The 26,760-nt window shown below is 43.3% G+C and overlaps 1 protein-coding gene across 1 annotated transcript in view; it reads right to left on the bottom strand.

Annotated features, from left to right (window-relative positions):
• LOC141917603 (E3 ubiquitin-protein ligase UHRF2-like) overlaps positions 1-26,760 on the bottom strand; it is a 76,495-nt gene that overhangs the window by 43,053 nt on the left and 6,682 nt on the right. Inside the window, exon 3 of the mRNA XM_074810943.1 lies at positions 17,233-17,451. Coding sequence (XP_074667044.1) covers positions 17,233-17,451 — 219 coding nt within the window. The remainder of the gene's footprint in view (positions 1-17,232; positions 17,452-26,760) is intronic.

Raw genomic sequence — 26,760 nt, 5'->3', positions numbered from 1 at the left:
AATAGTTTTTAGTGACTTCACAAACAAAATTCAACGCAGTGCTCTAACATGTAGCAAAATCAAAACACAGTGTACGGTCTAGATAGTGGCACAGATGAAGAACATCCCAACACAATGTTTCATTGTCCAGCTTGATTCTTCTAAGAATACTTCTAATATAATACACACCACAACAGCGATTTTATCTTATCTTAAACCAACACACAGTTATGCCTTATTTTCCTTCTAAATAACAGGAAACTTTGAATTGAAAGTATATGTATACATGCATATTTGTGTGCGAGTGCGTGCATGTGTGTGTGTATAATGCAAAATATAGAAATATAAATATATCTTAAACTTTAGGCAGATCTATATGGAAAAGTCAAAACAGAGACAAATTCAATAAACTGTAAGCATCTATTTAAATTCTGAAGCATACTGTATTAAACTAGTAATGTAAAATTTTGTTGAGAAATAAACTGTATTGACAATTTCAGCATAAATCAGGCATTGCAGCTACAAATGAGACTTTCCCTAGTAGCTAGTAAAATGGATTTTTTGGCTGGAGGAGAGAAGGGAAAGAAGAAAGAGGGGACAAGAAAAGGATGTCTTTAGTAACAGGTTAGACAAATGCCTTTCAGAAATAACAGGCAGCTTATCATAAAGAATGGTCTAAGAGGAACTCATTCAGTCCCTTCCAACCTTGCTGTTTATGATTACTTAGATGCTGAATTTAGCTACTGTATCTCAACTAGGACCTTGGGATAGGGGATAATCACAACAGTGAGTGGCTCTAAATGACATCAATCAAGGATTCCCTTTAAGAAGCTTTGTTGCCTATAGGGAAATAAGCTACATGTGTGTGCAAGAAGTCTATAGACAGGTTTTGACAAGTGAACTTTAACAGAGCTGGTCAAGAATGTTTCAGCAAATTGTTAGACCACATGCCACTATGTTATGAGAGCTGTTTTGAGAAATGAACCAGAAGTAACATTCTGCATCTCAACGAAAACATGTCTTCAGAGCTCAAGCAGCAAGTACCAAGGGTGTTAGGTGAAAAAAAGATATTATCCTGGATACGGAATTATACCACATGATTATATATAAACATCAGTAAGAGAATCCATAGAAACTGAAATTCCAGGTCTAAACAGAAAAAAATATAGCATCAGGACGGCATTATTGTACACCCAAACAACATGATAGTAGCAACTATGAGATGTTGAAGGCCATCAGACATACTAAGAAGAAAGGAAACATGACAGTACTAGATCAGGTACTAGACCAGACCCAATGTCAAGATTAAATTTTTAGGCACTGCCAATGATGGTTCCTTGGAACAGCTCGACAGGAATCCACAAAAGCTGAAGAACTCTTGACTTGGTCCTGAGTGACTTGGTCCACTGTGCAAGACTTGGTTCATTGCATTATTCCGTTGCTCTGTAATGATGTACCTAAATTCAGTATCTTTGCAAGAGCAAGACAAGCCAAGTTACGTTCAATTTCAAAAAGGAAAATGAAATAGAAATACAAAAGCTTTCTCAAACAATAATTAAGAGTAAAATCTGTACAGGCAGTGTGAAAACTACTTAGACAACATGCTGGACACTGAGAACAAATGTACACCACCTATCAAAATGTCAAGAGTGAGTAAAAGGAATCCAAACAAGGCTAAACAGAAGGGAAATGGAAATTACAAGAAGCAAGAAAGCATCCTACAAAAAGCAGAAGTTGTGTCTAAATGAGGAAGATAGAAAGGCTCAAAATCCATCAGGTTAAATGTAAAAACACAATAAAAAGACAGTGATCTACAAAATGCAAAAATGCTTGGAAAAGCACTGATTAAGAGCAGAAAGCCCAACACAATCTGTAGAACTAACAGATGATTGAAGCATAAAACTATGACATATTTCAAGATCCTGTAGTGCTAGGGCCTGAATAATAGGCCCTGAAACAAAGTTGACCTCTAGATGAACCTCACAACCAAATGTTGTGTATTATTTATTATGTATGTATTATTAGTATCTGTTAATTAGTAAAATCTGTATTACCATTAGCGTTTATTATTAGTATCTGATTGTTAATGAAATATGTAAGCTCACTAGTGAAAGACGTAGCTCAGACAAAATATAATCAGTAGTGAGGATGAAATGTCATGAGAATGTATCCAACTTCCCTTGTTTAGCCTTGTTCAAGGCTGAGAACCCAAGTGTTTGGTCTTGTTAGAAACTCCCTTGGTTCTCCCCCTCCGAGCCCTGGCCAGGCTTTGGGTGGAATCCAACAGGAGGATGCAACCAGATGTTTCCGCTCAAAGAAAAGTACAAGTCATTTTGACTTGCTGATTTTTTTGGTATATAAGGCTGGACCCGCTTGCTGCGACTTTGGAAGCCTCGCCTACGGATGGACGCATCGCGTAGGATTTCCCACTTGCAGGGAAAGGTACTCCAAATCCTCACTGCAACCGGAGCTTCCCAGTGACTGCGGATCTGGATGTTGGTAACGTATGCAAGTGGTGATGGATCTTTCTTAATCACTTGTCCTGGTTCAGCTAGGATAGGGCTAAGTTTCCCCAGCAGTGGGGAGGGAGCTCTAGCCGGGTTATTCGATACCATGCTGACATCATGTCCGGGCGCCCAAGCGCAGGAAGAGCAGTAGACGGCTTGTGTTTCAGTTCGGTGCCCTCACTGCTGTATCTGTACGGTATATCTCTTGTTCTGTTCATCGTTATTACTGTTATTGTTATTGTTCGTTTTGTTGCTGTTACACTGTTGTATTAAAACTTTCCTTATCTCAACCCCAGGGTCTGTATTTCACTCCCTGCCCCGTCCGGTACGAGGGTGGGGGAGGGGCAGCGGCATCGTGGTCTCGAGTCCCGGCAGGACCTAAGCCACCACAGCCTTTTTGGCACCCAACGTGGGGCACGAGAGGGTTGAGATTAGGACAAAAAGAGAAGGTGTGTTAGGTGCAATTTTTCTGTTTTTATTTCTACTGTTTGATAAGGAACATTTGCAATGCTGGCCAACTTGCTTGCGTGGTGGGGCTGGATTAATCCTTATATCCACTGTGTGTTCCCAGTGCTGGTGTTTGTTATCGGTGGAAAATGTGCCAAGGGTCTTGTTTTGCTGTACTGGCTGCAGACTGCTTATAATGTGCTTGCATCACTGCTTGTGGGGGTGAACCGGTACCTGTTTGCTGCCTGGGCTTTTGTTAGGGGTCTCACCCCCTCTGTGGGTGAGCCAGGGGAAGAGATCCTCTCGGTTTTTGAGAGTTTCAGCTATTCCTGGAGCACCCAGGCCAGTGTGTTCACAGCACAGTGCTTTCTGAGTGTCTGCCAGATCTTGTTTTGGGCCATGCGGTACTTCTCCAACAATAGCACCACCCGGAAACCTGCCCCGAGGGCAGATAGTTATAAATGGCAAGGTGTGTGGGAGAAGATGGGCAAGTACCTGAGTCAGTGGTCACCCCCAACGTTCTGGGATTTCACTCCCGAACAAGTGCAGAGTCCTGATAAACTGGTGGAGTGTTTGGAAAAGGTGTGCTGCCAATCTGACAAACCCCGGGAGATGCAGCTCGCTGCGATGTGCTGGGGGCTTGCCCATGCTTACCGCATCGCCCTTAACACTGATCACTGCCCTCAAGGGGGAGAAAGAGCTGCAGGATCTGAAAGTGAACCTACTGGTACAGCAGCTGGGCCAGGGGGACAGACAGTGCCAGTACCAGTCGCTTCCACCAGCACAGCAGCTGGGCCAGAGGGACAGGCAGTGCCAGTATCAGTCGCCCCGATACAGAAAACCAAACATACCAAAGTCAGCTCACATAGTAGGGGATGGAGATGAGCCAGGCCCAGCACGAGAACAGGAGAAGAAAGAGCCGGAGGTAATCATCCGATCTCTATCCCTGAGTGAGTTGCGAGCTATGCGGAAGGATTTCAGCTGCCTTCCAGGCGAGCAGATTTTTCACCTGGCTGCTCCGATGCTGGGATAGTGGAGCTGGTGTTTTGGAATTGGAGGGGAGAGAGGCCAAGCAGCTGGGATCTTTGTCCAGGGAAGCTGGCATTGACAAGGCAATAGGGAAACAGGCTCAAACCCTCAGCCTTTGGAGGCGACACCTGCTCAGTGTAAGGGAGAGGTACCCCTACAAGGATGATGCTCTATGTCGGTTAGGCAAGTGGACCAACATGGAGAAAGGCATTCAAAACCTCAGGGAAATGGCTGTGTTTGACATGGTTTATGGTGATCTGAATGATGAGCGGTCACCCATGGATCCAGATCAGGCCCCTTGCACACAGTTGACGTGGCGGAAGTTCCTGCAAAGTGCACCAGAGGCACATTCCAAAGCATTAGCAGTAGCGTCCTGGTGGCGAGACACCCAGACTCAGACAGTGGATGAAGTGGCTGGCCAGCTCCGGCAATATGAGGGAAATCTCCCTTCCTCCCAACATGCCTGGGTTTCAGCTGTGAGGGACCTGTCTCAGAGGCTCCAGAAAGTGGAAGAGGACATGTCCTACATTCCACCTCCACGGGCCAATGTCTCGGCCGTTAGAAGCAGGCGTTTCCCCACCCAAGAGAAGGGCAGTGCAAGACACACACCATGGGGCACCCTGTGGTTCTTCCTCCGCAACCATGGGGAAAACATGAGGAGGTGGCATGGACAGCCCACTTCCGCCGTAGCTGCACGAGTACAGCAACTGAAAGGGAAGACCACCATGAAAGGGGAGTCTTCCAAGAGAAACGCAGCTCCAGTGTCCAGTTGGAAATCCCCCAGACAGAATAGAATGGCCAACAGTATGCTTGACCCTCTTGAAGGGACAAGTGAGTCATTCTTGCAGGAGTCACTCTTAGAACAAGTGAGTGATGGTGAGCAGGATTAGAGGGGCCCTGCCTCCAGCCAGGTGGAGGAAAGGGATAATCAGATTTACTGGAAGGTGTGGATCCGATGGCCTGGCACATCAGACCCACAAGAATATAAGGCCTTGGTAGATACTGGCGCACAGTTCACCCTGATGCCATCAAGCCACAGTGGGGACGAATCCATCTGCATCTCTGGAGTGACAGGGGGATCCCAACAGCTGACCCTATTAGAAACTGAAGTAAGCTTGACTGGGAAGGACTGGCATAAGCACCCCATTGTGACTGGCTCAGATGCCCCGTGCATCCTAGGTATAGACTACCTCGGGAGAGGGTACTTTAAAGACCCAAGAGGGTACCGGTGGGCCTTTGGTATAGCTGCCCTGGAGGAGGTTGAGCAATTGTCCACCTTACCCGGCCTCTCAGAGGACCCCTCAGTGGTGGGGTTGCTTAAGGTTGAAGAGCAGCGAGTGCCAATTGCCACCAAGACGGTGCACCGGCCGCAGTACCGCACTAACCGAGATTCCCTGGTCCCCATCCATCAGCTGATCCATCGACTAGAAAGCCAGAAGGTGATCAGCAAGACTCATTCACCTTTCAACAGCCCTGTATGGCCAGTAAGAAAACCTAATGGCGAATGGAGACTAACCGTGGACTACCGTGGCCTGAATGAAGTTACGCCAGCGATGAGTGCTGCAGTGCCGGACATGCTAGAGCTCCAGTATGAGCTGGAGTCGAAGGCAGCCAAGTGGTACGCCACGATTGACATCGCTAACGCGTTCTTCTCCATCCCAATAGCACCAGAGTGCAGGCCACAGTTTGCGTTCACTTGGAGGGGTATCCAGTACACCTGGAATCGATTGCCCCAGGGGTGGAAACACAGCTCCACCATTTGCCATAGACTGGTCCATACTGCACTGGAGAAAGGTGGGGCTCCGGAACACCTGCAGTTCATTGATGATATCATTGTATGGGGGGACACAGCTGAGGAAGTCTTTGAGAAAGGAAAGAAGATAATTGAAATCCTCCTGAAGGCTGGTTTTGCCATCAAGCGACAGAAAGTTAAGGGGCCTGGAAGGGAGATTCAGTTCCTAGGAATAAAATGGCAAGATGGGCGTCGCCACATCCCAATGGAGGTGATAAACAAGATAGCAGCCATGGCCCCACCAACCACCAAAAAAGAGACTCAATCTTTCCTGGGCGCTGTGGGGTTCTGGAGGATGCACATCCCAAACTACAGCCTGATTGTGAGCCCTCTCTACCACGTAACCCGCAAGAAGAACAATTTTGAATGGGGCCCAGAGCAACAACAAGCCTTTGAACAAATTAAGCGGGACATCGCCCAGGCAGTAGCCCTCGGGCCAGTCCGGGCAGGGCAGGAGATTAAGAACCCGCAGCCGGGGAGAATGGCCCTACCTGGAGCCTCTGGCAGAGAGCAGATGGGGAATCCCGAGGCCGACCTCTAGGCTTTTGGAGCTGGGGATACAAAGGCTCTGAAGCTAACTATACCCTGACTGAGAAGGAGATACTGGCAGCGTACGAAGGAGTTCGGGCTGCCTCAGAAGTGGTCGGCACTGAGACACAGCTCCTCCTGGCACCTCGACTGCCGGTGCTGGGATGGATGTTCAAAGGAAAGGCTCCCTCCACACATCATGCAACAGATGCCACGTGGAGTAAATGGGTTGCGTTGATAACGCAACGGGCTCGAATAGGGAACCCCGACCGCCCAGGAATATTGGAGGTGATCACAAACTGGTCAGAGAGCAAAGATTCTGGGATGTCACCAGAACAAGAGGTGAAACGTGCTGAGGAGGCCCCACCATATAACGAGCTGCCAGATGAGGAGAAGCAATATGCCCTGTTCACTGATGGGTCTTGTCGCATTGTGGGAAAACATCGACGATGGAAGGCTGCGGTGTGGTATCCCACACGACGAACCACTGAAGCTGTTGAGGGACAAGGTGAATCGAGCCAGTACGCAGAGGTGAAAGCCACCCAATTGACTTTGGAGATTGCTGAGCGAGAAAAATGGCTGAGGCTCTATCTCTACAGTGACTCGTGGGTGGTGGCAAGTGCCCCGTGGATGTGGTTGCAGCAATGGAAGCAGAACAACTGGCAACGCAAGGGCAGACCCATCTGGGCTGCTGAAGTATGGCAGGACATTGCAGCCCGGGTGGAGAACCTCGTTGTGAAGGTGCGCCATGTGGACGCCCATATACCCAAGAGTCGAGCCACTGATGAACATCAACACAACCAGCAGGCGGACCAGGCTGCTAAGATCGAGGTGGCTCAGGTGGACTTGGACTGGCAGCGTAAAGGTGAACTGTTCATAGCCCGGTGGGCCCATGAGACCTCGGGCCACCAAGGCAGAGATGCAACATACAGGTGGGCTCGAGATCGAGGGGTGGACCTCACCATTGACACCATCGCAGAGATCATCCACGGATGTGAGACGTGTGCTGCGATCAAACAAGCCAAACGGGTGAAGCCCCAGCGGAATGGAGATCGATGGATGAAATATAAATATGGAGAGGCCTGGCAGATCGACTACATCACACTGCCACAGACCCGCCGAGGCAAGCGCCACGTGCTCACAATGGTGGAAGCAACCACTGGATGGCTCGAAACTTATCCAGTGTCCCACGCCACCGCCCGGAACACCATCCTGGGCCTTGAAGAGCGAGTCCTGTGGCGACACGGCACCCCAGAGAGGATTGAGTCGGACAATGGGACTCACTTCCGAAACAACCTCATAGATGCCTGGGCAGAAGAACACGGCATCGAGTGGGTCTACCACATCCCCTACCACGCACCAGCCTCCGGGAAGATCGAGCGCTACAATGGACTGTTAAAAACTACATTGAGAGCAATGGAGGGTGGAACCTTCAAACACTGGGACACACATCTGACAAAGGCCACTTGGTTAGTCAACACAAGAGGATCTGCCAATCGAGCTGGCCCGGCTCAGTCAAAACTCCCACGTGTTGTAGACGGGGATAAAGTCCCTGTGGTGCGCATGAGGGACCTGCCGGGAAAAATGGTCTGGGTTAGTCCTGCGCCGGGCAAAGGCAAACCCATCCACGGGATTGCTTTTGCTCAAGGACCTGGGTGCACCTGGTGGGTGATGCAGAAGGATGGAGAGGTCCGATGCGTACCACAAGGGGACTTGATTGTGGGTGAAAACACGCCGTGAATTATACTGTGCTTTTTTTAATCGGAGGGTTTTTTTGTTATTGTTAATTGCTAAATGGCAGCTGGGCATGACGCAGATGGTATAGAATAAAGGGGTGGATTATGTCCTGGTTCAGCTAGGATAGGGCTAAGTTTCCCCAGCAGTGGGGAGGGAGCTCTAGCCGGGTTATTCGATACCATGCTGACGTCAGATCGAGGCGCCCAAGTGCGGGAAGAGCAGTAAACGGCTTGTGTTTCAGTTCAGTGCCCTCACTGCTGTATCTGTACGGTATATCTCTTGCTCTGTTCATTGTTATTACTGTTATTGTTATTGTTGTTGTTCGGTTTGTTGCTGTTACACCGTTGTATTAAACCTCTCCTTATCTCAACCCCGGGGTTTGTATTTCACTCCCTGCCCCGTCCAGTCCGAGGGTGGGGGAGGGGCAGCGGCATCGTGGTCTCGAGTCCCGGCAGGGCCTAAACCACCACATCACTATTCTCCCCATCGTGTAGTAATGATTAGGTGCGTTACCTTGCTTGTTCTTATTTTCTATAATTAACTGTATGTAGTAATAATTAAGTGTACTATTCTGTATTTTCCTTATTGCTTATTTTCTGTATTACTTGGTTATATCCTTTAATTATTAACAGTAAAATAAGCCTACTCTTTTCACTCTGGTGTCTGAGTTTAATTGGCATCCTTGATCAGCAAAACAGATCCTTACTACTACCTTCCATTATTGCTACTCTAATGAATTTCTCAAATTCATAATATATTTGCTTGGAGAAAGATGTGCAATGAATCTGTAATTAACTGATTTTACTGTTAGCCTTGAATTAATCCAAAGATTTAAATAAAACAGCTCATGGTATTGAGAGAGGCCCTTGCTAAATTCAAACCTTCAAATGCCTTAATATATTAACTGAGTGAAGAAAAAGAGAGTTCATCAGCCTTGAAGTCTAGCAAGCAAAAAAGACAAAGCAGCATTTGAACTTTTTTGGTATTGTGACTCTCATTGTCAGACAGCTACCAAAGTGTGGATAAAATATGAGAGGTTTGTCTCACAGTGACCCTCCACCAACAGGCACATATATGCTTCCTTGAAAGTTCAAAGAGAAAAATAATAATACCCTAATTACTAATAATTGCTGTTGCTGTGAAAGAAATACTTCCCATAGAAGGGAAGAATAGATGAATTTCAGAGATACTGTAAACTGAGTTGGCAAGTTCTCTAGGGTATCAGAGAAACAGGATTGACCATTCTGAACTGAAAATAACGAATGAACTGAAATAATGAGTGAATGTGATCAGTCATAAGAGTCCTATAGTCTTGGGCAGACTTGATCTATGCTTATAGCATCACAGATTTGCTGATATTTCTATTTAGGCTGCATTAAGTCCGGTTTGGATAGGCTCTAGAAACACTACAATGACAACCTTTAATTGCAGTGCAGATACAGAACAAATGAGAATTATTAATATATGGTTAGATCTGCTGTTGAAATTATTTTTTGTTGGGTCTTTGTTCAGTTTCGCTCTCCTCTTCGTTGATGTTCTCTAATTTATCTTGGTTTCCTAAAAACTGAAGTAATGATGACAAATTTTTCAAGACTTTCCCACTAGGGTTTGACTGAGAAATGAGTAAAGAAATACCACATAACAGATATGCATGTCAAAAATACAGTAAAAATATATATTTTCCTCATCACAAGTTTTATTAACTCTACACCATCACCATATACAGTGTAAACATACATGCCCTTGCTATTTCCTGTCATTGTGCCAGCAACTCAATGACACCTTTGTCAAAAGCAATAAAGATCAATAAAAAGTTGTATTATTTTGAATCAAATATTCAAGCCCTCTTAAACATAATATTGAAGAGAGAAAGAGTCAGTGAATGGAACAACTGCAAGTGTTCTGCCTCCCTGTACTGCCTGCCAAGTTTTTTTCTTAAGTAGTTAACAAATAATTAATCACCTAAAAATAGGTCTTTCATAATAAATTACAGTTTTTACTGAAAAGAATTAATAACTAACAGTAAAGGATTGATTTTACAAACCCAAATACCCGAAATCAAGTAATTCCCATTGAAGCATATTCTTTACACAAGTTTATCAATTCCAGGACGCTTATCTTGTACTTTTACCATTAATTGAGATGAATGACTGGGGTAACTCAGGTGACTCAGAATTATACCTGGATGAATCATAAGAAACATCAGGGCTCAGAAAATTTTGCTTTCTGCATACTGTCATAGTTGACTGGCCACATATATAGGCTATTAACTCATCAGTGAAGCCTGAACACTTAGGCAGAATGCTCATTGAAATAAATAAGATTTAAGATTCTATTTAGAAAATGGACTTCATTTGGACAAATAAATTCACTATCCTGGAATACAGTATTTCTCCATTGTGGCTTTTTCAAATTTCTTCCAGAGGGTAGTGAAATAAGAATACTATGGGGAGACATACCTACTTACCATCTTCAAAATTTAAACATAACTATCAGGTTACTTAGGTTTAAAAAAAAGTTTAAAATTGATCCATAAAATTTCTAACTGAAATAAAGAGAGTTTTTATTAGATAATGTAGACACCACCTGAAATATCTAACTGTTTTTGCCAATATAAAGCATATTTTGGTTAACCCATTTAAGGGGGGGGGGGGGCGGTGACCAAAGAACCTTTGCCACGTTAAAAAACCACCCCAAAGAGCAGTTTTTAAAAACATTATCAATAACCAGAGGTTCATACCTGAGGTTCATATAAGTCAACCTCTGGACAGTTTTGTTTTGCAGAAGGTATGCAGTCCATTTCTGCAGTTCACCAAATGTCATACACATATTAAATGCATTACAATAAATATCATGGAAAAACCATAAGGACAGTCAAGCAGTGGAGTAGGCATCCAGAGAGGTTGTGCAGTCTCCATTCTTGGAGGTTTTCAAGACCAGACTGAATAAAGTCCTGAGCAACCTGGTCTGACATCGTAGCTGACCCTGCTTTGAGAAGGAAGTTGTACTAGAGACCTCTTGAGGCTCCTTACAACCTGAATTATCCTACGATCTTGAGCTCTCTGGATTGTTTTTTCTTTTAAAAAATACTTCTCCCTTGCTAAGTTTGTGGTTAATAATTCAAACTTCCAATTCAACGCCTTGTTTCAGATTTGAGGGTGGTTTTTCTTAAATGACAATTGTCTCCAAAATGAATTCATATGCCTTCTCTGCATTTTGAATCACAGGAAGCCATAATACACTGAAATATTTCATCTAAATCACTCCTGTTAACCTAAATTTAAAAGCAATACTCAAAACAGATTTGCATTTGCTGGCAGAAGCTACCAACTCAACATCTTTCACATTTAAAAAATGCAACTATTTCTGGAACGTAAGCAAAATATTAAATTTCATCTCATCATAAAAATATTCTGCCATTCTCTCCCAATCAGTTATGTCCTACATTAGAAATGTTCATAAAAATTGAACATTCCTCCATTCTTACAATAAAAAGCATTATAAAATCTGAATGGTTAAAATCATTTTAAGGAAAATATTTTTAGAATTATGATACTGTTTGTTGTGGTGAAATTTAGGAGGAGCCACCACTAAAACAAGCTTTTTCTTAGCTAAAAAGAAATGCTCACTTCAAGTTACACTGTAACATTAGTTTCACTCTTGGTAATACATGCATCCCTGTGTCTCCATCCTCCTACAGAGTTTGAGATAACAGACTGAATCCAACTGCCTTCAGTTCCTTTGTGTATATGATATGGTAAGAAAAGGACTCTGTGTCAAAGGGACAAAGCAAGCTAGCAAGAGAAGAGAAGGCTAGCAGTGAAATCTTCAAGGGGACTGTAAAGACTGCATTCTTTAAGATGGGGAAAATAAGCAATGTCACAGCCTATTTAAAGTTGTCATGTGGATTCTGCAAAAAACTACTGAATTCCTGAAGAACTATACCCAAGTTCTGTGGCAACTGAGGCACGGACTCCCGATGAAATCCAGAAAGAAAGAGAGAGTTTATTGTTACAATGGTACATACTTATGCTCTCGGATGCTGTCGGTAAAGCTCTTACTTCATAGTTAACAAATCAGCAATTAGACAGCTCTCAACCTTTTCTCCTATCAGCATAAGACCACTCTCACACGCGCTGTGCAGACCAATCACCCTCTCGTTCACGTGCTGTTCTCGCGGTAGCAACTTCTCACAGTTCGGTACTTTTCCACAGTTCAGTGTTGCAGCTGTCCGTTGTTTTTCCCTGCCACCTTGGCATAGCTCAGCAGCCTCTTATCTTTCTTCCAAGGCCTGTTTTTCATCAAAGCCTAGCACTTTCTCACAGGCTGTGCAAGGCTGGCAGGCCAATGCCTCCCACAAAGTTCCTAAAATTAAACGGGTGTACTGGATCGGGTTGGGATGGAGTTAATTTTCTTCATAGCAGCTGTCATGGTGCTGTGCTTTGGATCTATGACTAAACCAGTGTTGATAACACACAAGTGTTTTAGCTACTGCTAAGGAGTGCTTATACAGTGTCAAGGCTTTCTGTTTTCCTACTCCACATAGATAGGTTGGTTATCAATTGCACTTTAGATGTAGCCCCTGTGGGGCTGTCCAACTGAGGCCCAGTGGCACTCACAAGTCAAAAAGGGTCCTGATCCACTCAGAATCCATTTACTGTCAATAGGCGATTGCTTTACAAGTGCAGAACCCAGGTATTATAAGAGGTAGTTTCTGCTATGCCTGTTGTTATTTTCCCATCTCCCTTAAAATGCAGCTATAGTTACCACCAAACCCCCTTGTGTCCAGGTAGTTAAAAATACCCCTAAGCCTGTGCAAAAGGGACCTGGCCCAAAGCACCTTGAAACATGGAAAGACTATTTGGCCCGGGACATTCCTGAAAAGGCAATCCTCATTTTGGTAGCAAGGGGTGGCAAGGCATGTAAGCCTCATATTGGGAATGGGAGTATGCTTTTTTTAGGGCCAGTTCTGTTCTGGATGCAGGAGCTGAATGCACCATTAGCAAGTTTGCTGACGATACCAAACTGGGAGATGTTGTTGACTCTCTCGAGGGACAAGAGGCCTTGCAGACGGATCTGGATAGATTGGAGCATTGGGCAATGATTAATGGGATGACATTTAACAAGAACAAATGCCCAATTCTGCACCTGGGACAGAGTAACCCCGGGCACAAGTATAGACTGGGAGAGGAGTGGCTGGAGAGCAGCCCTGCAGAAAGGGATCTGGGGGTGCTGGTTGGCAGCAGGCTCAACATGAGCCAGCATTGGGCCCTGGCAGCCAAGAGGGCAAACTGCATCCTGGGGTGCATCAAACACAGTATAACCGGCCAGTCAAAAGAGGGGATTATCCCACTGTATTTAGCTATGGTGCAGCCTCACTGTTACTGATTGTCATTGATTTGTTATTGATTTAAGTTGATTTGGGGGTTTATGATAAAAATGATCATAACTAAATAACCAAATAGAATTTTATAAGAATATTAGTTTTATAAAACTTAGAGAATAATTGTATATTGTTTTAAGTAACCATGGAAATATTGTGTAACCATGTAATCAGTTATGCTGCTATGAGCTCCTTTGTAAAGCCCCAAACCAAGGCTGCATAGACCAGTAATAATCATTACTTAGATAATTATGTTGTCAAAGTACTATTGTTAGACTGCTTGGTAAAAGTAATTTATTATCTTATAGACTAGGGGCTACATTGTAAGAGAGCCTTGAAGCATGTTAAAGTTGCAATGTGAGCCAAAGTCCTCGAGTCAAGGGCATTGGGGGGTCTTTTCTGAGGGGTCACAGTCTCTGGTGGTTGTAAAAGCAGTCCCCAGACTCATTTCAGGACTCAAGTGCGCATGACCGGAAAGAGGCGTGGATATGAAAATGAGTTACGGGAATTAACATGTTTATGTATGAGCACTTAATTAATATATATTACTGTATCCAATATAATCAGCATGTTACACGACTCAGGTGTGCGTTGTTGGTGAGACGACTCCCCTGCGCACCCGGCCGCTAATAAAAGAGTGTCTGCTTATCTACATCACATTGGTGTCGATAAGTTCTTTTATCCTGTTTTGGTGACATCACCTTGAGTACTGTGTGCAGTTCTGGGCCCCACAATTTAAGAAGGATGTTAAGGACCTTGAATGCGTCCAGAGGAGGGCAACAAAGCTGGTGAAAGGGCTGGAAGGCGTGTCCTGGGAGGAGCAGCTAAGGACTCTGGGCTTGTCTAGTTTGGAGAAGAGGAGGCTGAGGGGTGACCTCATTGGTCTCTACAGCTTCCTGAGGAGGGGAAGTGGAGAGGGAGGTGCCAATCTCTTCTCCCTGGGATCCAGCGGTAGGACGTGTGGGAATGGTTCAAAGCTGGCCCAGGGGGAGGTTTAGACTAGTACAGTCTTTCTAGAGAGGTGGTCGATGCCCCAAGCCTGTCAGTGTTTAAGAGGCATTTGGACAATGACCTTAGCAATACGCTTTAACTTTTGGTCAGCGCTGAAGTGGTCGGGTAATTGCACTAGATGATCATAGAATCATAGAATGGTTTGAGGTAGAAGGGACCTTAAAGGTCATGTAAGTTCCAACCCCCCTGCCATGGGCAGGGACACCTTCCACTAGATCAGGTTGCTCAAAGCCCCGTCCAACCTGGCCTTGAACACTTCCAAGTAGGAGGGCATCCATAACTTCTCTGGGCAACCTGTTCCAGTGTCTCACCACCAAAGAATTTCTCCCTTATATCTAATCTAAATCAACCCTCTTTCAATTTAAAACCATTACCCCTCGTCCTATCCCTACACCCCCTGATAAAGAGTCCCTCCCCATCTTTCCTGTAGCCCCCTTGAAGTACTGGAAGGTCACTATAAGGTCTCCCCGGAGCCTTCTTTTCTCTAGGCTGAACAACCCCAACTCTCTCAGCCTGTTCTCATAGAGGGGAGGTGCTCCAGCCCCCTGATCATCTTCGTGGCCCTCCTCTGGACCTGCTCAAGCAGGTCCATGTCCTTCTTATGTCGGGGGCCCCAGAGCTGGACACAGCACTGCAGGTGGGGTCTCACGAGAGCGGAGTAGAGGGGGAGAATCACCTCCCTTGACCTGCTGACCACACTTCGCTTGCTGCAGCCCAGGATATGATTGCCTTTCTGGGCTGCGTGCGCACATTGAAGCATTGTAGGTCCCTTCCAACTGAACTATTCTATTCTATTCTATTCTATTCTATTCTATTCTATTCTATTCTATTCTATTCTATTCTATTCTGTTCTGTTCTGTTCTGTTCTGTTCTACTCTGTTCTACTCTGTTCTTTACTTGCCACTTCCCTTGCCCTTTCTGATATTTACAAACTCCTTGGGGATTGCCCCCTTACACTTAAGGTTTTACATCTTATTCTTCACGATGTCCCTTACAATGTTCCCTTCCTGAAGGATGTGCACAATTCATTACCATTCAGTGCTGGGTTTTTGGTTTTTCTGCTGTCATCGACAGAGTCTGACCTTGAGGTCCCAACCATTTTGTTCTCAGCCCTCTCTCCTTTCCCTATTCTGCAGCTACCGATGATCCCTAAGACTCACCTATTACAGAAACCCCTCCTTTTTTCCACCTTCACAAGCTCTCATAGGGATTACAGTGTGAGCATGTATTCCCCCTACCAACACCATCACCACAGCTCTAATTACAGGGGTACTAGAACTAATTTTGTATGAAGGAATTCTGAAAAGAGCAACTCAAATAACTACCTGCCACTTGGCTTGTAGCCTAGACAGGATGCATTTTGTTCTTTTCTTGTAGATTGCCTCCTGTGACATCCTGCTACTCTGAAGAAGAAATCCCAATTCCCCATGACTCCTGGTTCACTAAATTTTCGGGAAAATTGGAAAAATCTGACTCATGGAATCCACTATTTCAATACTGCCAGATCCGTGATCTATCCCATGTATCATCAACAACAGGCCTGGCAAGGAACAAAAGGATGGTAATCAGTAGACATTGAAGCTTGCGTCCCTGAGCCATGTCTAGAGTTCATGTGTGAAGGAAATTCTTTTAGAAACTTTTGATATGTGCCTTAATTCCCCTATGTCTGTCTGTCTGTCATTTCTCAATAGACTCCAATGAACTGAGACGATACTGTCTGGAACATCTGTGCATCTTTATGATCTTCATGTCCTTCTGTATATATTGACTCTACATATAACCGTACTTTATGTTAGCTAACCTGTGTGCCTGTTATTTTACAACCCTATCTGGATGTGATTTTAACTATACTGCCCCAATTATCACTTATCAAGTACTGTCAACTAATTATACTCTCTACCACCACATCACCCCTACCCCTATCGGTATGAATTTATCTCTGATTGAACGGGTTTTGCCACATGAAGACTTACATCGACTATTGAAACAGGCAAAGGAGCAGGCACAACAAACTTTAATAGCTGTCCACCATGATATCACAGAGATCAAACAAATCCTGGAACATGTTCAAAAAATAGTCAAATATAGTCAGTGAGAATCCCTTCTAGGATGGTCTGCCACAGCTATGGAGATGTTCCACTTCATTCCCTTAGCTTTTCTACTTATTTTGAGCGGTTTCTTACTTGTTCTAGTCATCATATTACATATTCATGCTTGGCTTCTGGCTTGCATTATTCTGATGGTTTCTCGACACACCACCTTATTGACTGCCTTGACTCTAACCCTTCATCACTCCATGACCAAACTCCCCTCTGCACCTCACACCCTTGGGGAGGTGGGAGGCATTGACATCAGTCTTGGCCTTATGTCACCATGACAAGCTGACCACCCTTTCCTCCACTGAGTTGCATAAGCAAGGGTGGAAATGGGAAGCTAGTATTGCCTTATACGGTATTTCTTGGTCCCATGCACACCAAGGATGGAACCAGCATAGAGGGGGAAGCAGATGTGGGATGTGATGATTGGTTAACAAGTCCAGACAGTGCTTCCATGACTCAACAATAAAAGAGCACAGTCTGATCAAGCGAGTATTGTCTCGGCATGTTCATCGTGGTCTATTGAGAAATGACAGACTCAGATAGAGGAATTACGGCACATCTCAAAGGTTCTAAAGGAATTTCCTTCACACACAAACCTCAGACCTGGTTCAGCTGCAGAAATACAGCATGTTAATATTAATCTAATGTTGAGTAATTAATCTAATGATGAGTTCTTTAAGAATGTAAATAGACTTTCCTTATTAGCCAAAGAAATCTTACCCCAGCAGAATTTTAGCATGAACCTCTTTGTTAGTCCTTGAAATTTCTCTCAGAGAGGTAATTTCTGCATCAAACCAGAATCCTCTTTCTTCTGGAGCCTCAACATTGTAGTTAACCATCACCACATCACCCACTTTTAGTTCACTCCACTTCAGAATGGTTCTTGCTCGTGGTCGAAGATTTTTGGTGTCCATTTCTACTATGCCATTCTCTGGATACCTTGAAAGACAAAACCAAACAGAAGAGACAATTAGTACTCCCAAAGTAGTAAGAAGTAAGTTAAAGACAACATTTTTCAGAAGCACAATTTTCAAAATAACTTTTGGGAGTGTTAGTGCTTAACTCTGTTTAAAAATTTGTTTTTTCTAAATTTTGTATTGGCCTAAATGCAGACTAGTGACTTGACTCATCTCATAGCGGAAAAAACATCCAGCAATCCAAAGGAAAAAAATAATCCATGAGCATTTGATGATTTCTTTTCATAAGTTCAAGTTCAAGTTTTCACATAGGCACAGATCAAATCTGTTCTCAGTAAAGTCAAAGAACCCAATTAAACCAACAGTGAAAAAGCAACAAAGATTAAAACTTGAATCTTCAGAACTGCTCAATTCTAGTTTAACTTGGCTTTCATAATTTGTTACATTTCCACCAATTTCAGTAACAACATAACTAAGACAATGTTAGCTCATTTAAAAAAAAAAATCAACCCTACAAACACAGCATGTATAAAAAAAAATCTCGTGATGAAGATTGCACGAGTCCACATTCCATTTACCAAACAATGTTTAAAAAAATGGCTGGCTGTAGAAACCCATAACCAAAATCAGGACTATTTCTAAGACTTTCTAATAGACATGGCAGCTAACAGTTTTAAAGTGTTTTCTCTCCTCAGTTATAAAATTAAAACCTTATTATGTTAAATCAGGGAAGTATTATTTCAGGATTTCTCTTAATGAGATACAGTAAGGGTTGCAATATTATAAGAAATAAAGAACAGGCAGAAAGAAAAAAGACAGTTCACTATAAGGCATTTATGAGATTTTGGGTTCTCTGGAAGTTGATTGTTGTTTTTTTTTTTTTTTAAACTAGAAACCTGATTATCCCCCCCATCCCAGCTATATTATGAATAATTTCTAGTGAGTTCTATTCCCTTGACAAGTTGAGAGACATTCATTTAGAAAAATGTGATGGTTTAGCCCCTGCCGGGGTCTGAGACCACGCGGCCGCTGCCCCTCCCCCACAAAGGGAGTGAAAACACAAAGCCCCAAGACTGAAATAAGGAAAGGTTCAATACAACAATGCAATAGCAACACAACAAACAACAACAATAACAATAACAGTAATAGTGATAGCAATGAACAGAGCAAAATAGCTACCAAATACAGCAGTTTGAAGCACGATGTACAAAACCATGGTGGTCTTCCCTTTCAGTTGCTGTACTCGTACAGCTAGGGCGGAAGTGGGCTGTCCATGCCACCTTCTCATGTTTTCCCCATGGTCGCGGAGGAAGAACCACAGGGTGCCCCATGGTGTGTGTCTTGCACTGCCCTTCTCTTGGGTGGGGAAACGCCTGCTTCTAACGGCCGAGACATCGGCCCGTGCAGGTGGAATGTAGGACATGTCCTCTTCCACTTTCTGGAGCCTCTGAGACAGTTCCTCTACGGCTGAAACCAAAGCATGTTGGGAGGAAGGGAGACTTCCCTCATATGGCTGGAGATCGATAATCACTTCATCTACTGTCTGAGTCTGGGTGTCTCGCCACCAGGATGCTGCTGCTAATGCTTTGGAATGTGCCTCTGGTGCACTTTGCAGGAACTTCCGCCACATCAGCTGTGTACAAGGGACCTGATCTGGATCCATGGGTGACCGCTCATCATTCAGATCACCATAGACCATGTCAAACACAGCCATTTCCCTGAGGTTTTGGATGCCTTTCTCCATGTCGGTCCACTTGCCTAACCGACATAGAGCATCATCCTTGTAGGGGTACCTCTCCCTCACAGCGAGCAGGAGTCGCCTCCAAAGGCTGAGAGTTTGAGCCTGTTTCCCTATTGCCTTGTCAATACCAGCCTGCTTGGCCAAAGGTCCCACCTGCTTGGCCTCTCTCCCCTCCAATTCTAAACCAGCAGCTCCACTATCCCAGCACCGGAGCAGCCAGGTGCAAATTTGCTCGCCTGGACTGCGGCCGAAATCCTTCCGCATATCTCGCAACTCACTGAGGGATAGAGATCGGATGATTACCTCCGGCTCTTCCTCCTGCTCTCGTGATGGGCCTGGTTCATTATCACCCTGTACACTGCGAGGGGATTTTTTGGTATATTTGGTTTTCTGTATCGGGGCGACTGATATTGGTACTGCTTGTCCCTCCGGCTCAGCTGCTGTGCTGGTGGAGGCGACCGGTACTGGCACTGCCTGTCCCCCTGGCCCAGCTGCTGTACCAGCAGGTTCACCTTCAGATCCTGCAGCTCTCTCTCCCCCTTGAGGGCAGTGATCAGTGTTAAGGGCGATGCGGTAAGCATGGGCAAGCCCCCAGCACATCGCAGCGAGTTGCATCTCCCGGGGTTTGTCAGATTGGCAGCACACCTTTTCCAAACACTCCACCAGTTTATCAGGACTCTGCACTTGTTCGGGAGTGAAATCCCAGAACGTTGGGGGTGACCACTGACTCAGGTACTTGCCCATCTTCTCCCACACACCTTGCCATTTATAACTATCTGCCCTCGGGGCAGGTTTCCGGGTGGTGCTATTGTTGGAGAAGTACCGCATGGCCCAAAACAAGATCTGGCAGACACTCAGAAAGCACTGTGCTGTGAACACACTGGCCTGGGTGCTCCAGGGATAGCTGAAACTCTCAAAAACCGAGAGGATCTCTTCCCCTGGCTCACCCACAGAGGGGGTGAGACCCCTAACAAAAGACCAGGCGGCAAACAGGTACCGGTTCACCCCCACAAGCAGCGAAACGAGCCCATTATAAGCAGACAGTAACCAGTAGAGCAGAACAAGACCCTTGATACATTTTCCACCGAGAACAAACACCAGCACTGGGAACACACAGGGGATATAAGGATTAATCCAACCCCAGCATGCAAGCAAATTGCCCAGCATTGCAAACATTTCTTATCAAACAAATGCAAATGAAAACAGAAAAAATTACACCTAACAGATTGCTCTAACACACCTTCTCCTTTTGTCCTTATTTCAGTCTTCTCCAGCCCCACGTTGGGCACCAAAGTTGTGGTGGTTTAGCCCCTGCCGGGGTCTGAGACCACGCGGCCGCTGCCCCTCCCCCACAAAGGGAGTGAAATACAAAGCCCCGAGACTGAGATAAGGACAGGTTTAATACAACAGTGCAACAGCAACACAACAAACAGCAACAATAAGAATAACAGTGATAACAATGAACAGAGCAAAGTATATCTACCAATACAGGAGTGAGAGGAGCAGATGTATAAAACCATGCGCCCCGCCCTCCCGCGCAAGGATGTGACGGAACCAGGATGTGACGTCCGCATGGTATCTGAATAACCCGGCTAGAGCTCCCCCCCCCACTGCTGGGGAAACTTAACCCTATCCTGGTTAAACCAGGACACTAGTTGGCTCTCTGAGTACTTGTGACAAGACATTATTTTCCACAAACTTCAAGAATTTCCCAGACTTGCTTGACACAGCAGCATGGTATTCCCAGTTGATGCCTGGGAAGCTGGAATCTCCCATAAGGACAAGGGCTACCTATCCAGAAATTTCTCCTAATTGCCTATAGAATAACTCATCAGTGCTAACATCCTGGCTGGGCAATCGGCAGTAGATACCCACTACAACATCTTTATTTTCCATCCCCCTAATCCTCACCCAAAGGCTCTCAACCACATCACCACTAACTGTAAGGGCTGTAAAAAACAAGCCTCTCCCTTACACACAGTGCAACTCCTCCACCTCACCTGCCCTGCCTATCCTTCCTGAACAGCCCGTAGCCCTCAATCCCAGCACTCCAGTCGCAGGACTCATTCCACCAAGTCTCACTCATACCAATGATATCGTAGCTCTGGGAGCTGACCAACGCTTCCAGTTCATCCTGGTTTTTTCTCATACTGTGTGTGTTGGTGTACAAGCATTTCAGATATGCTCCGGAGCCCTCCATGCTCCAAGGAGCAGCAGAAATGTTCTCACTAGCATTGTCGCCCTCAGGCAATGCCATGCCAACCCTTGGCTTACCTTCAGCTCTCCTGTTGGTATCCCCTTCCCCCATCGATTCTAGTTAAGTTCTTTTCTTATGTTGCACAGTAAAAAGAGGCTTCCACCATAAAAATAGTGCTAGCTTTTAAAACTAGATGTTTTAATCAGGTCACAGCACAGGTTTAAAAGATGAAAAGAAAGCACCTACTACCCGGAGACAACTGCTGTTAAAAACACTGTTTCTTTTTAAGAAACATTAATACGAATGATAAATCTTAAATTAATTCCCCAGCATTTATTTATTTATGGGAATTTTAACAAGCACACACATGCTTTATAGCATTAAAGTCCTATAACGAATAGCATAGTTCGTTAGACCATAATAGCAAAACTCTAATCTTATTAAGGGAAGTAGGACTTGGTCACTTTCCAACATGCCTATCTGTAGTGAACAAGATAATTCAAAGGTCTTCGAAAAAATATACATTGTAGCTTACTTCATTGTTGCATAAAGAAATTTCTGCTGCTGATAGCAGCTTAAATGTGAGGGCTCTGACAAAGTCATATGTCTACTCTTCAACAGTTCTTCAACAAGGTCCACTGACATGAATTGAAACATTCTCTTTGAACTAAATGGCGTTTGGCTTTAGATATCTTCTATTAAATCTTACACCCTGTTTTGTTACTGCATAGATGAGTTAGGGAAAAAACTGAGAACTAATACTCTGTCTCTAGTGTTGTTTGCCTTCTACTGGACAGCTACACAGAATTTGCCTTGAATTTGTTAAAATATTATTCAAGTTTATTTGGGGGGGTGGGAACCCCACTACACCACACCAGTAACCACAATAGTTTAAATCTGTCTGTATCTTTATATAAAACAATGGCCCAATAATAAACACATCTATCCTTAATAATAAAGCTAAAGCAAAAAAGTGGTTTTCCCCACCATTTACTGCTCCTTTCTAATTTATCAAACTGTAGGATACGAATAATAACGTCGTAAGAGAGGTATAGAGCTGCTACTCAAATTGCAGTCTCATGGGACATAACTTTTCACGGTTTTAAAATTTTTTTTTTACTTTGTTTTTTGTGTTTACCTTTTGTCTTGAAGTTTTCCTTCAAAGGAACAACTATTCTACAACTATGTGATAATCAAAATAATTACCGTGAATTAAAATATGCACAGAAGCAATAGAACAGATTCATCTACAGATAATAATGATGCATAAAGTGACTGTAAGATAATTTACTTTTTATTGCAGAGCTTGGATAATGACATAGCATTATAGTCCAACGGACTTCCAAAAACTAAAACAGATGTGTTTAATATACTGATTGGACCTAGCCCCTATCTTACAATAAAACTTTTTGCAGAATTATTTGAAGAACAGAAAGAAATTTGAAAAAGAGAAAGTAGCATATAGTGGAGGGAGAACCAGTTTACTTTAACTCCAAAATTGAAACAGGACTTAAAAGTCAGAATACTAAAGAAGATGATAGATAAAAACAAAGTAGAAATATAGTTTATGTACACAGTAGAAAAATCTACTGAAAACTAACTGTAAACAGTATATGTAAGTGTGGCTAGAAAGATAACCAATATACATTGATTCTAATGTCATTATCAAGCAAATGATTTAAACAAGTGTGATTTATAGCATTTCTGGTACATAAGAGTCACTCAACACTAAGAGTTGTGTTGTCCCAGCTTCAGTTCTGTGCCATCTTTCTTATCCCAGTAAGAACTCTGAAAAGAATCTTTCACGATGTATTATTGACGCACTTTGAGCCTTTTTATCCTTAACAGCTATTCCATCTCTTGTTCTGAGACGCATCCAACGAAAAGAATCTAAAGAAGATTGTTGGGCAGCATGAATACCAGGCACCCAAATTATCCCATTTTATAGACAGAAGAGAAAATAACTGTTCTCCAGAAAAGAAAAAAGAAGGTCGTTATCACTGAGTTTCTTCTGTTACTGCCTACTCAGAGACTTAAGTTGAGAAACATTCCTTTGGAGGGAAAGAACGCTTAAAAATGGGTGAAACTTTCCCTCTCAGAATCTAGTTTTCCGGTTCCATGTGTAGAATGCTGTAAAGAAGTTTTGACTTCATGTTTTCACAAGATGATTGATGTTTCAAGAGTCCTTTTACATAGCTGTGGTGGTGCAACTCCCCACCTTTCTTGGGCCACTTGGTGCTTGGTGCGATTCCCCCCCGCCAGGCCACATACCAACCCAAGATGGATCGGGAAAAGCAACGGACCAGGGTGTTAAGGCACCCCCTTAGCGCACCTGGCTCCTGCCTCCCCTACCACTTGGGAACGGTAATGACAATCAATCACCTCCTGACAGCCTAGTACATCCGTACTTGGGTTGTGGCCCAAAGGAGGTGATACCAGAGCTTCAAGATCTATCAAGTTCTGGGCCTGTGCAACTGGTGGAAAGTACCAGAGTATTTCATCATCCAAGTTGGGCTGAAATGGAAAAGTACCTGATGAAAGTCAATTATCTTGGACCCTATAAATAGCAACCCTAAGCAAGACCCTTTGAGCTCTCCTGGATTGCAGCGGGCTGTGACCAGCATCTCCCCTGAGTTGGGATGCCTCTCAGGCACAGAGTCCTTGAGATTTAAAGACCGTCTACCGACAAAGCCAACTACGGGCCAGGGCAAAGTCAGACTTCTCGAGACTCAATTATCGCTCGTTGAGGAATGCCAATACATTGTGAGTATTTACTCTAAACTCGAGAAGAGGGAAATTTTAACTACAGACTAGCCTCTTCCATCCACCTCTCTACCTATTTCTGTGCTTATACATGCACATTTGCCTTCACGAGTGTGGGTGTCTACATATTTCACTAGATCCAAATATTTTTGTCTGTCTGTCTGTGTGTATGTTTTGCACTTATATATATATACACATATATATATTTTGATTTAAGGTACCTTATAGTAAGTTAGCGTGAACTTGTCATTCTCAAATCTGTAATTAAGTCACTGTTTTAATTATAACATATTCTACCAAATCACCTTGTTAATCTTTAAATTGGTCAATCATTAAGTGCTGCTAAAATTCAACCTTTTGATCGACCTCACACCATTAATAAATCTTGAATTGCTGCTAAATCATAACCGTGTCAAATATTATCATCCGCGACAATGCCTCTCTAATGGATGCTGCTTCCAAGTGCATATCTGAAGGTCTATTTTGAGGACAGAATTTCTTCTGAAATGAATTATTTTTCAGATGGTCACAGAAAAAAATTCCTAGAAATCATGCAAATTCTAGAATGGAACTTCCAACTGCCAAGCAATCAGGCTTTTGAAAGTTTGTTTTTTTTTGTTTTTTTTTTTTTTACAACTCTTCTATCAGCTCTGAACTATATGTCTTCCAGGAGTTTATTAAGAAAATTAATAAAAACAAAGCACACTTGGGAGCCCTTCTTTTCACTCATTTGTGCTTGATTTCTGAACTTCCAGACCACAGGAGAACTGTAAAGGAACAATATTCATCCTTATTATTCCATGCTTTTCTCTAGATGCCAAGTTAGCCCTGAAGTCATTATATGAGAAGTTACAGTCATTTTTTACCTTCCTCTCTTCCAGCACAGTCATGCATCTGATATCAGAGAGCATCATCAATTTAAGAAAAAAGTTCCCAATTTACAAAAAAGGATAAATTCAAAGTGACATAGTTTGAGGAAAGTATAATTGTAATATTTTCTTTAGAAAAAAACCCCACATGTAACCTTTTAACCATTCACCTCATGAAATTAAAAAGCCAGCCTACTTGAATAATGAAGACATTCATCTGGTTTTAGTCTAAATCAATACCTCTCTTATCTAGAAGCTGGATCAAGGATAAAAACCAAGGATGTTCTTATGCACTGCAAAAACCACACTGTTTACATGACTTCTCCATCTATTTATTCTACAACTTTTAGTAATGGGGTGCTCTAACTTTACGGATACGTGGGGAAAAAGTATGTAAACTGAATATATCTTCCCCCTCTAGGTCTCACAATTTCTGCCCGACATGCAAGTAGTCTCATTATTAAAAGATTACCAGGTGCAGAGGCTTTTACAGTTGTTACTACTCACCTTAAGCCTGGTCTAAGTAATCCTTTCAATAGGCTAAGGCACACCAATATTTATATTCAGTGGGACACAGGAGAGAAGCAGCTAGCATTCATATTTGTCCATACCCAACATCACAGATTGACCATCCAGATACTTTTTTATAACTGGAACACCATTTGACACAAGCCTTTGAAACTGAGGCTAACTCACACTTTTGGCATAATTTCTAAGTACATCAAGCACTATAATGCTGTTCCTCATTACATCATGTAAGGAATAAATTGTACTTTTATAGAAAACCTCTGACCTCAGATATATCTAATACTGTAATTCCACAAAAAAATAGTATATTTTCCATCTTATGACCTCCACCATCTAGACTATTTCTCTCCTTTCCATTCACTTGTCCTAAATAACAAACCAAAATAACCATAGAGAAAACAGATTAAATTTAGGTACTGCTACTTACTCCATGTCAGTTTTCATCCTATATTTAAACATGTTACTTATATGAATGACCACAATGTTAAATTAAAACCTAACCTCTCAAATATACAGGATGAGTATGTAACTGAGATAGCAGTAAATGGGAATATGCAGGGCTATGTAAATCAAGCTAATACAAGAGAAAAAACCATAATCTTAAAAAGGCTCAAGAACTAAGAAAATACTGTAAAATCTTCAGTTTTCTCACTTTCACTAAAGAATCCATGTCAGTAAAACCTGAATAAAAAAATATTACTAAATAGAACTATGGTTAGTAAAGGTGTTTTCTTATTTATTGACTTTCTTTCAAAATCCTATGGTAATCCTCAAGAGACAACAGAAGTTACATGCAGCAATTGCGCAGCATCAAGGCCTCTGCAAGAGAGAACCCCCTCCTTCCTGGACGTCCCTCCTTTATATACTGAGCATGACATTATATGATATGGAATATTCCATTGGCTAAATTGGGTCTGGTGCTCTGGCCGTGCTCCCTCCCAGCTTCTTGTACACCTGCACACAGGCAGGACATGGGGAATTGGAGACTCCTTGATCTCTTAGCAACAACTGTAAACATCAATGTATTATCAACATTCTTCTCATACCAAATCCCATACTGAATCCAAAGCACAGCACTATTCTAGCTACTAGAAAGAAAAATTAACTCTATCCCAGCTGAAACCAGGACAGATAAGAGACGCACAGGTGTTGTAATTAAATGGGAGGTGAACAGAAAGCAATGTATTGTGCTAAAGGAATAAACTGTGAGGTGTTAGTCCTGAGATGGACTTA

This window comes from Strix aluco, chromosome W, assembly GCF_031877795.1.
Source record: "Strix aluco isolate bStrAlu1 chromosome W, bStrAlu1.hap1, whole genome shotgun sequence".
Classification (NCBI taxonomy): Eukaryota; Metazoa; Chordata; class Aves; order Strigiformes; family Strigidae; genus Strix; species Strix aluco.
Note: the sequence above shows the minus strand (reverse complement) of the source record. Positions and strands in the feature narration are given on the sequence as shown.